Source organism: Wyeomyia smithii, chromosome 2 (genome assembly GCF_029784165.1).
Source record: "Wyeomyia smithii strain HCP4-BCI-WySm-NY-G18 chromosome 2, ASM2978416v1, whole genome shotgun sequence".
In the NCBI taxonomy this organism is placed as follows: Eukaryota; Metazoa; Arthropoda; class Insecta; order Diptera; family Culicidae; genus Wyeomyia; species Wyeomyia smithii.
This window is the reverse complement of record NC_073695.1, coordinates 260,585,473-260,597,381: the sequence shown is the minus strand read 5'-3', so window position 1 is coordinate 260,597,381 and position 11,909 is coordinate 260,585,473. Positions and strand designations below refer to the sequence as shown.

General features: G+C 39.1%; 1 protein-coding gene across 1 annotated transcript in view; it reads left to right on the top strand.

The window, feature by feature from the left end:
- Positions 1-512: 512 nt before the first annotated feature.
- Positions 513-11,909, top strand: part of LOC129724475 (tyrosine-protein phosphatase non-receptor type 23-like) — a 40,406-nt gene continuing 29,009 nt past the window's right edge. The window contains exon 1 of the mRNA XM_055679411.1: positions 513-891. Coding sequence (XP_055535386.1) covers positions 804-891 — 88 coding nt within the window. The 5' untranslated portion in view covers positions 513-803. The remainder of the gene's footprint in view (positions 892-11,909) is intronic.

Genomic DNA, 11,909 nt, shown 5'->3' with positions numbered 1-11,909 from the left:
GGTGGTTAAAATTACAAACATTAACAATTTCGAGATCAAATTTTGTAAAATCCAATCCCTGCAACTCAAAGCGAATGCACGAGCACGATCACAAACTGGTTCCAGCAAACGGTATTCTGAGAACCAACATTGCCATCAAATTCCACCGGCATTGATCCATGAGGTAGCTAATTAGGATGGCAGCGCCGTCGAATGCATTGAACAAATGCAGACTAGCGTTAGCTGGTAGCCGGTGTGAGAATATATGCGACAGACGGACGCTCGCGGAAAGCCGCACATCTGATAAACATCAGCTGTGCCTCGCGGATGGAAGCCGGTCTCCGTAATCTCAGTTGATCTCGTAGATCAGCACGATTTTGTTTTCTACCAGCGAACGCTCGGATAAGAGAACTTCGCAACCGGCGCGCGGAGAGCAAAACGCTGCCGTCATTCTCCAGTTCGCGAGCTTTCCGATGAATGAGAGCTTGAGCCTTGTTTGTGTTTTAAAACATGATTACAACACTGCAACCAGCTCAGTTAGTATTTGCACACTGGCGCGCGCGAAAGTTCCTTTGAGGTGCTCTTGATCTTTTAACACCTCCTTCTGAGTGACGAATATCAGCTAATCACGAGTGCGACCGCGAAGACACGGGCGATCATTCGTCATCCGACATTTGTGAAGTGTTCGCACGGTTTGTTATGGCCGTTAGGCGAAGTTAATGTGTGAAATCCTTTAGGTTACGTGTGGACAAAAAATAAGATTTAGATACCTACCCACTAGTGTAGAAGCGTGAAAGTGTCGAAGTTCCGCAACCGTGTCCAACATGACTTTACGATACGTGGAGAGAATCCTACTCTTTGTTCTGCTAGCGGTGGTCGCGGTTCCTGGTCAGCAGTATACCGGCGTGAAATGTAATTAAGTTTATGTTTGTTACGTGATTTGGATTTTGTTGCCGTTTTTTGTGTTGTTACTTTTTTCTGACGTTTGATAGATTAAGGAAGCGGCAGAGCGTCTGGAGCAGCAATGCTGCTCCGTTGTTGGTTGGTACGAGCAGAACAGTATTTTGAATCGTCATGGGAACAAATAACCCAACCGGATAGCTTCAGTTGAATTATTCTTTTCAGATTTTGATTTCGAATATAATTATAACTTCCTGGAAGTGTCGAGTTTTGTGTTACCTAACGCGCAAGAGGCTGAAGTTTTCGATTCTCTTCTCAGACAATTGATTGAGAAATTGAAACTTTTTTTTTCTTCTGCTGTGCAGATTTTTCTTGTTAACCTATCGACACCCGATGGGGTTGGGCTATTACCTCAAGGTTACCACAAACTTGGTTTCGGCTGATCGGGCCGACACGATGCGACGCGACAAAACACAATCGGCTATGGCTTAGCGGTTGATGAGCAATAAACAGTTCTTAAAAAGGGTTCTCGCTTACCGTGACTGTAGTGCATTGAAGTCAGCGACGCTTCGCAGCACAAAGCAAAACCCGCTCAGCAACTGCGTCTCATGACTTTTTTTTATAAATGGTTGTTGATGCGTAACGGCCAAACGGGATATATGAAGTTGCTAAAATAGTTGTGCTTGTTGTTTTGAACGAAATATTTTCCATTAGTTAATACAGAGTCGTAGCTAGAATAACAAAATAAAAAGGGATTTCCTAAAATGACGTACTTACTTTTCAACCTTTACGTTAGAAATACGCTCGACATAGCCTTGCCTGCCACATGCGAGCTACACACTCAATCATAGTAAGTGTTAGTACTATATAGACTAAAAGGATTTTTAATGTTCGTAGCGGTACCAGCCATGCGAAAAACCTGTATAATAAAACCCACTTAACTGAGTGTTAGATGAATTCTCAGGCTTAAATTTTAAGTTTAATCTGAAGCAAAGTGCATAAACAAACACAATGAGTTAAAAGCATGCACGCAAACAGCATGAAAACGGTTTATTGTTCTACTGAATATTTATAAGCTGAAATGTGTTGGTTGGGATGTGGCATAAATTTGTTTTTGTGCAACAATGGATTTTTGAATTTGAAATGGAAGGAACATTTTTACAGAATACAGTTTCAAACCTGAAAAATATACGAAGCCTGGTTGCGATGAAAAAAAAATCCATTTCATATTTAAGAAAAAATAGTAGAAGAGGTTGTATTTGAAACACGACCGCAAGATTAATGTAGAATTATGACAGGCTGTCTTATGTCAATGTATTTCATGCGATGGGTTTTGGAATGCGATTGATATGTTCTTATGTTGACCGTGTTTAAAGAAAAAAGGAAAATAAATCCTGTTAAACATTGTGACGCTCTGATGCTGGAACGCTCATCTATGCTGTTTTAAAACTTTACGGGATTGGTTCACCAGTTGCTCCAGCTCTTCACGATCTTTGTCCTCCTGCTGGCGCTTCTTCCTCCTCAGAATCGTGGTCAACTCATTTCGGGTTCATCGATATTTCCCCCATCTATCGTCGAGAGCCGAAGCACATAATTCTTCTGTGAAAGGTAGTGCCTCATCGAGTAGGCGCGCGTAGTTCTCGACAGCCTGCGAGTTGATCAACTGCCGGATGTTTGACCGAGGAGGACGATTTTGACGTATGTGAAATACCGTGAGCGCATATGTACTGCTACTAGGTGGTGGTCTGAATTGATATCCGCACCCCGGAGGGAGCTTATGTTTGTAATGTTTGGTCATCAATGAGAACGTGGTCAATTTGATTTGTTGTTCGGAGGTCAGGTGATCTCCAGGTGGCTTTGTGGATATCTTTGCGTGGTAGGCTGTGAGGCCCTATCACTGGTCTATACATCGCTTCCCTACCAGCCTGGGCGTTCATATACCCGATGACGATCTTGATGTCCCGTGACGAGCAGCCGTTGTATGTTGCCTCCAACTGCGCGTAGAACGATTCCTTCTCGTTGTCAGGTCTTCCTTCGTGCGGGCAGTGTACGTTGATGATGCTGTAGTTAAAGTAACGACCTTCAATCATCAATAGACACATCCCTCGTTGATCGCCTTCCAACTGATCACGCGATCCTGCATTCTACCCATAACACAAAAACCCGTTCCCAGCTCGTTGGTTGCTCAACCACTCTGGTAGAACTGGGCCTTGCCTTCACGGACTTTCCACACTTTCTCACCTTTGCAACAGATCTCCTGCAGAGCCACGATGCCAAACTTGCGGAATTCGAGCTGCTCAAGCAGCACCCTGTCTCCGCCCACAAAATTTAGCGACTTGCAGTTCCAGGTACCGAGTTTCCACTAGTGGTCCGGTTTGCCGAATATTCCGAGTTATATTTTCTTGAATCTTCGTAGTGTAATTGTTCACGTAGGTTGCCTTACTAGGGCCACGCTACCGAGTCTCGTGATGGGGCTGCCATCTTGCATGTAGCGTTCGAGAAAGTACATTTCTTTATTCAGCCGCCCGCTCCGGGTCAGACGCTGTAATGAGCCGCCCCTAACCTGGGAAACAGATGCTCAGAAAGGCTGGGCTTTCCTCCGAAGAGATCAACCTACCTCCCTCTTTCCTGTCAGCATACGACCGAGGTCCCACCACGGGTTGATTACCATGATCTTTGCTTGGTTACTCGTATCCCGGCTGGTACCACGAGAAGGTTGGGATAGAAGTTGCTGGGCAGGATGCTAGGGACTACAATAGCCATTTACCAGCCAATGACGAGAAATTAGACGAAATTATCGAGTGTGCGTGGAAGGAGAACAATCATATAGTTTTTATGTCGGTTGGAACGGCTTAAGCAGTGGCGCCTGTTTTAATCAGTTGAAGAAAACAGGCCTGAAACTCCTGAATTTTGATCAATATTGACAATTTCAATGATGGAAACGAAAACTTTGATTGTCTAGCTGTGCTACGATTTTACGAATATTGAAATACCGTTAATCACCAAGAAATCTGTGCACAAACAATAAACGAAACAAATCGACCTATATTGCAGCCATTCAGGAGCCACTTCGGGTGCTGAAAAAAAACGCCTGCAAACAGATGGAAACTGCTTAAAATAGGTTCGGGGTGATTGAAACAGTGTCGTTTGATTGGTAACTGTAATTGATTATTGGTAAAGTTTGCTAACTTAGTTTTACAATCTGAAAACAAGTTTTGACAGAGAAAAAGATAGAGAACAGATTGATATACTTTTGTTTGAATTTCACCCAACACATTTCGAGTATTTCGTCTCAATACACAGTGCAACTGTTGCGTATTGCATATTGCCGATGTGCGACTTGGAGAAAATTCTGTTCGTGCTGACGTTAACTGGTGACGGACATTTAGTATGGAGTTCGAGGTCCTGTTGTGACATCATTCCTTTTAATGACGTTTAGGGAATTATTTATTTATTTGGGGAATCATTTTGCCACACGCCAATTTTTAACTTTTTTGCCACGAATTTCATTGTCTCTACTAATTAACCTTAAACCATAAAAGATACCAAACTCATGAAAAAACTATATCAGAATTATTTTAGAGTGCTTAAAAACTGACGCAAATATAGCTGAAAATCTCTGAAAATACTTCGAAAGGATTGAAAAAATAAAAAAGAATGAATTCCGAGTTCAACTCAAAAAGCCAATAATGGAATAAAATATTACAAAAGGAACAGAAAAAATAAAATTCGTCCTAATATAAATTACAGAAATCCCAGAAAAAACGGATGAAGAAGCTATATATTCTGAAATAACTACAGAATACTTGAGAACGCTCCTGGAATCCAGAAAAAAAATATGAAAATGATCAAAATTATTTAAACAATTGATACAAATTCAGCCCACATAGGAAAAGCAAAAATTTACTCCAAGTTTAGCTAAAAATGGTTTCATACATGGATAAAACTGATTTCAATTTAAGTTCACAGCTTAACTGAAAGTGCCTCAAAGAGTTACAACAAAGTTCATGATGATGGATTTCAAATTATCCTTGAAAACCTAAAAGTACCTCTGCTAACGAGAGAAAACAAAAAAAGAGGTCACGAATAAAATGATTCAAATTTATTCAAATATAGCTGACGATGACTCTTAAACCAGAATATCCGTAGAATTTTTTATCAAAAGCCAATGTTTATTTTTCAATTTTTTTAGCACAATATCGTGTCCATGTGGACGTTATCATCACCCACTCTCCCTCCCGTGGACAAGCGTGGACATTTGCGTACCATTCGACTTCTTGTTAGGTCATCACGTCTCAAATACTGATGATCAACATAAACTGACGGTGAAATTAGAGTGTTTGTTTTTTTTTTCCTTCCCATATAGCGTGAGTCGCTTACTAATTTTCAGCAAAACTCAAAGAGTCTTTTTACCTGAAAATGGTTTTTTTCTGTCTAGCCTGTAGGTGCTATTGCAAAACCATATGCCACAATTTCTTTATTTAAGAGTTGTCTCTCGTTACTTTACCCATAAAATCAGAACCGGGAAAGAGAGAGTCCAATATACTAGAATTCGCGATGTGATATGATATGATACTAGATTTGTGATGTGATATGGCTAAACGCCTACATCTAATAATAATTTATGGCTTAGTCATGCAACTTGTGATCTCATCCATCTGTACTGCATATTCAATTAAATAATATAAATATTCTATAATATATATTGCATTCGACAGTGAGTTGGTAATCACACATTACCTCGAATATACGTGCAATCACACACTACCTGCACACAAGATTCGGTAGCAGTACCCCATTAACAGCGTTGCAATAGTTTATCTCGTCATATGCGTGACAGTGTCATGAGCGAACTGCCTCAAACAGCGTGCATCTTATCAAAACTGCATGCATAACAATGAGAACGTTACCCTCCTGGGAACAACCGGTATGTAACGCACGCCCCGCATCCGAGCAGCCAAGCATCGCGCAATGTTAATTTTCGAAGCCGCCAGCAGGGTGGCGGTAGCAGCGGGTGGCTATTTTTCGCGACAATCGCCTCCACCACCGATCACGGACGATCACGGCTTTGATCGGACGCCAAAATGCCGCTGTCGGTCAAGAACAGCAACTTTCGCGCGAACGCTTCGTCACCGCGCGATATCGCCTGAACGGGGTGCTGAAGCATAAAGGCGGCAGACTCTCTCAATACCTTGGGGAGCACAATTAATTCACCCGTCACCGGTCAGCATGGGTGGCCGAAATGTGCCCGACTGGGCGAATTTTACATCTGTAATGTACGATCAAATTAGCCCCAGCCGGTGGTGATCCAAATCGGAGCCAGCTGTTCCTTATGGGTGATTGGTGACCCACTTAGTTTAGTTGGTGACATTAACTGGTCGATAACTCGTGAGAATGTTAACCGGTTCCATGTTGAAGCCACTCAAATCGGACGCATTTAGAACCTTTAGAACCCCATCTATCTCTGAGGGATGATTAACTGTAGGTCATGATACACAGAAATCACACGCAATTTTTCACCCTAGTAAAAACTCAGATAGCGGTATAGTTTATCTCACCTTGACTGCTATGACCCGCAGCCATTACTCGGTTTACTATTTTCGCGCGGTACGATTACCAAATACCCACTTACGTACGCATGGGGGTTGTGCTTTGGCAATACAACTACTGTGTGCATTTAGGTGGCCCGTGTGGGAAAGGTTATCGCACCGCATGGAAGCAGTTTGAAGCGTGCTGTGATGAATTTTATACTAGCGTGTATGAAATATTGAAATTCACATCAGTAGCTTGTGTCAATATAAATTTGAATTTTGAGCTGCAAAAAATTGCAAACCAGCACAAAATAAAATAGATAAAATTTGCAAAACTGGTTCCGGTACGATTACAATAGTTTAGTGGGGTTTGTTGATATTTGATAAGCTTGATAAGCTAGCGGCAAGGTTAACTGGTTCTCGAAATGCATGATGCGTGGAGAAAAAATGATTGGAATTAGTTTTTCTGTTTAGATTCTATTTGATGTTCCTATTTATGCGATATTTCATTGTAACTACTATAGAAATCCTTGGTGTGCCACTCTATTAACAGCAAAGTAGGGTAGGGAACATATTTTAAGCAGCTTTAGGAACCGCCTATGTATTGAGACGAAATACTCGAAATATGTTGGGTGAAACTCAAAGAGCAGTAGGGGAACTGCTCCATTATTCATCTCAGCCCATATATTCATCTCATACAACATGAAAACACAATTGAAAACATAAAAAACGCATATTTTCTAAATAAATCAATCTGCTAATCCATGGAATGAATTCTTCTTAGTTCACTTTAGATTTCTCATAAAGTAGAATTCTCAAAAATTCACTTAAAAGCTCTAAATTTGATATAATAGTCAGGCATCTGCACTCGAGAACTCATTTATTTCAATCACCTACCTCAGAAAACAAAATCCGTGCATTGTTCTGTACGGCTACAACGGGACTCGTTCAGCAGCCAACCAAAGTTTTTTTCATCACTAGCGGGCCTTTTTTTATTTTAATCACTAAACAAAAACACTCACTACACTATGAATACTTTGATCTTTGAAATGTTCCCCTCAAATTTCAAAAAACCAGCTTGAATTAGTAGAAATAATCTAATAAATCTAAATCTAAAGCTAATAATCGTTAAAAATCTGTCCACGTGGTATGTGGATGGCCCCACAGATTGAGCAAACACTGGGAATTTTCATATGTATCAATTGCTCCATGTATCAAATCATGTCAGGTGGATGAAATATGTTATGTAAGAGTGAATTTTGGAGTTTCCAAATTATTTCATTACAAATTCACAAAACTACGTATTTTTATAAAAAAATCAAACAACAAAACCGTTCTTAAAATTTTTTAAGCTCTACATTTTAGCGGCAAGATCTCCTGAATCCATACGCGATGAAAAATTTATTTTAGCATACAAACATTTTGAGAAAAAACAGTTTAAATTCACCAAAATACGTATTTTCTTGGAAACCTGATTTTCCCAGTCTCCCACAGTAGGTTTCAACTTGGTCCTTCAATTTTCAAGCTCTATATTTTTAGAGTGACGTCTCCTGAATACAAAGATGGTGAATGATTTTTCTAGCATGCACAGGTTTGGAGAAAATAAAGTTTTCATAAGAACTCGTACTTTAGTGAATAGTGAAGTGAAGTGAAGTGAAGTGAATAGTGAAACTCGTTTTTCTCTAAATCTGTGCATGCTAGAATAAATCTTTTAGCATCTTTGGATTCAGAAGACGTTACTCTAGAAATATAGAACTTGAAAATTGAAGAGCCAAGTTGAAACCTACTGTAGGAGATTGAGAAAATCAGGTTTCCGTGAAAATACGTACTTTAGTGAATTCAAACTCGTTTTTCTCAAAATATTTGCATGCTAAAATAAATATTTCATCGCATATTGATTCAGAAGACCTTGCTTCAAAAATGTAGAGCTTAAAATTTGAAGAACGATTTTCTTATTTGAATTTTTATGAAACTACGTAGTTTTGTGATTTTGTACTGAAATAATTTGGAAACTCCAAAATTCACTCTTACATACCACATTTCATCCACCTGACATGATTTGATATATGGAGCAATTGATACGTATAAAAATACCCAGTGTTTGCTCGATTTGTTTAAAAAATTAGAAAAAAACACAGACATATTTGCGTCTCTCGAAAACGGGGAGGGGTCCAGAGGGGTGGACTCTTTACCAAAACTTAGAGCAACTGTTCCCCTTGAATAAAAGTTCAACTTTTCCTAAATCGGCCGTTCCAGTGCTGAGAACGAGCATTTTCAAAAAAAAGTTCCGGCCCGGGTATGTACGGGTTAAGATTGAGATATCTAGTCCTACACTGTCGGTACGACGGTAGCGTAGGGAGTCGAATGTTCTTTTTATTGGGTATATGGTGAACGTCAACACGCCACAATTCTGTATTTATAATTTGTACTTATGTTACTAAGCTCGGTGAATTTGTTTTCCTTTTGAACGCCGAGTACATTTTATAATGTTGGTGTCTAGATTTTTTTGCTAGTTTTGATTTGTTTTAGCTGAAAATGTCTTTCTCCGACATTCAACAAACTACCATAGCAAACGGCTTTCGGTTGTTAATGGAAATGGATCTACGTCACAACCTAAACTCACGTGTTGTTTGCATATTTTTTATGTTACCATACAGATATCTACCTACTTCTTCGGTATCTATATATATTCCATTGTCATTGGCCATTCATCCAATAATCTATACCTATAAAAATACAGTCCGGTCTGTCTGTCTGTCTGATCCATATAGGCTCGAAAACTACCGAACCGATCGACGTGAAAATTTGTACGTAGGGGTTTTTGCGGTCGAGAAAGGTTCCTATGATGGTTTGAGACCCCTCCCTTCTCTGGAAGGGAGGGGTCTCATACAAATGAAACATACATTTCTGCACAACTCAAGAACTAATCAAGCAAATGGAACCGAATTTGGCATGTGGATGTTTTTAGGGGTAACAATTATTCCCTAATGGTTCGACACCATAATGTTTCGACACCCCTCCTTCATCTAGAAGGGAGGGGTTTCACACAAATTTCTGCACATATCGAGAAATATCTAAGTAAATGGAACCAAATTTGATATTTTGAGGTTTTTGAGAGCAAGAAAAATTTTCGACTCCAGACGCCATTGTTAAATTTAAGATGGAAACTTCCGGAAAATGTCTCCAAATATCATTTTGAAATCCAAGAATGACGCTCAGAGGCCAGAAATTGTCTCCAAATGCTATTTTGAAATCCAAGATGGCGACTTCCGGTTTCTGAAAAACAGCGGCAAATGACCAAATACCACCCAATATGGGTATTCACGGAAATGTTATGATGCATTGAAGTCACAAATCAACCTCAGACAACATTATGAATTATGAGATGGCGACTTCCGGTGACTGGAAAACAACCGAAAATGACCAAATAACACTCATTTTGGGTGTTTCTTTAGTCAGAATGACGCTCAGAGGCCAGAAAAGGTCTCCAAATGCCATTTTGAAATTCAAGACTCCATTATGAATTGTAAGATGGCAACTTCCGGTTTCTGAAAAACAGCCAAAAATGGCCGGTTTCTATCCAATATGAGATTCTTCGGAACCAGAATGATACACAGGAGCTGGAATCGATCACACACAACTTTTTGAATTCTAAGATGGTGACTTCCGGTTTCTGGAAAACAGCCGAAAATGACCAAATAACACCCAATCTGGGTGTTTCTTAAACCAGAATGACGCTCAGGGGCCAGAAATTGTCTCAAAATGCCATTTTAAAATCCAAGATGGCAACTTTCGGTTTCTGAAAAATAGCCAAAAGTGACCAAATACCACCAAATATGAGTGTTTCTTTAACCAGAATGATGCATGGAGCTAAGACTTGGCCCCAGACACCATTTTGAATTATAAGATGACAACTTCTGGGAAATAATGTATAGAAGCCAAGCATTGACCCTGGACACCATTTTGAATTCGAAGATGACCACTTGGAAAACAACGAAAATAACCGAAATGCATTCCATATATTTCCGGAATACAAAAGTGATGTACAAAAGCCAAAAGTCAAGGATGTTGTCATTCCGATAAAACCAATCATTTCAAATGATATAAACAAATCGCAAGGAATCAATGTATTTGGTATGTTTAAAACTATTTAATTAAACACAAAAATTGGCGGGACGAAGTTAGCCGGGTCAGCTAGTATGTTATAATTTCATACGATTGAGTCATCAAAGATTCCAATGAAGTCTCCTCGTAGACGAACGTGGAAACAACGAAGCCGGTAACTTCCGAGACGGGTTGGGACACCAAAATTCACAGGAACATTCATTATTTCCAGTTCAAGCTCAACGGCATTTTTTCGCTTTTGTCGACCAGTGTTGTTATTAATAATATTATTTTTTGTAAGTTGTTTACGTGACTGTGGCTACATAAAGAGAAAATTCTTCACCAATCATAACCTTTAAGCTATCGTTACCAAACGATCTTTTACCTTCAACTCCGTGATCACATATTCCATTACGTTTGTTTTAAATAAATTATAATAGCTAATTTTTGGATTGAGAAAGAAAATTGTTTCAAATTTTTCATATGAGCTTGGTCTGAAATATAAACAAAAACGCATTGCCCTGAAACAAGGAGGTTCTGTAGAATTTTTCACTGAAAAATAAAGAGAGGATCTGTCCTGACACGTGATTTAATTATTGTAAGCGAAAATGTGGCCATCAAAGGTTTCATTTATTAGTGAAATAATAGTCAACATATCAAAAAATTGTTCAACATTTTCCTTTATCCAGCGAAATGAAGATGATTGCAATCTTGTGTGTGTTTAAACAGTAACTACTGTTTGAAAATATATCTAATAACCATGGTGGTTTTATGTTAATATTTATAAAATATATTAGTCCTGCGTCAAGAATTCATTTCAAGAGCATCAACACATAAGGTATCGCAAATGTATTAAAGTGCCTATTAATTCAACTTGCACGATTTCATTCATTCTAGTTAGTTCGCATTTGTAGCACTTGTGGTCGTTTGTTCTAATACTCTTTTTGGTTTATGAATCCATTTTGATTTACTAATTAAAGATGTCAATCAAAATCACCAACTTTAATAAGAATAATTTAACTGATAGTTCAGAGTAAAATAAACTTGTAAGCAGAAAATCAGAAATTCTTTGCATTTGCTTAGAGTTGAAATCGAAACTGCGATAAAAAATATCTGGTAATATTGAAGACTAACAACAGATATCATCACAAAAAACAGTCGTGTGATTATGTTTTTGCTACCTTCTTGAAACCACTTCAATTATCGTGCCGTTAACAATTGCGATTTAGATAATGGCTTCCCGATTATCGCTGAACGTTTGCAATTCGATAGGCGACAATCATTTATCATAAACAACCGTAAGAGTAGTGAAGCACGATCCGGCCGGCAGAAGGAACAATACCGACACGATTATAAATCTGAATTTGATTTGTGTGAACTCATGTCAGCTTCGTA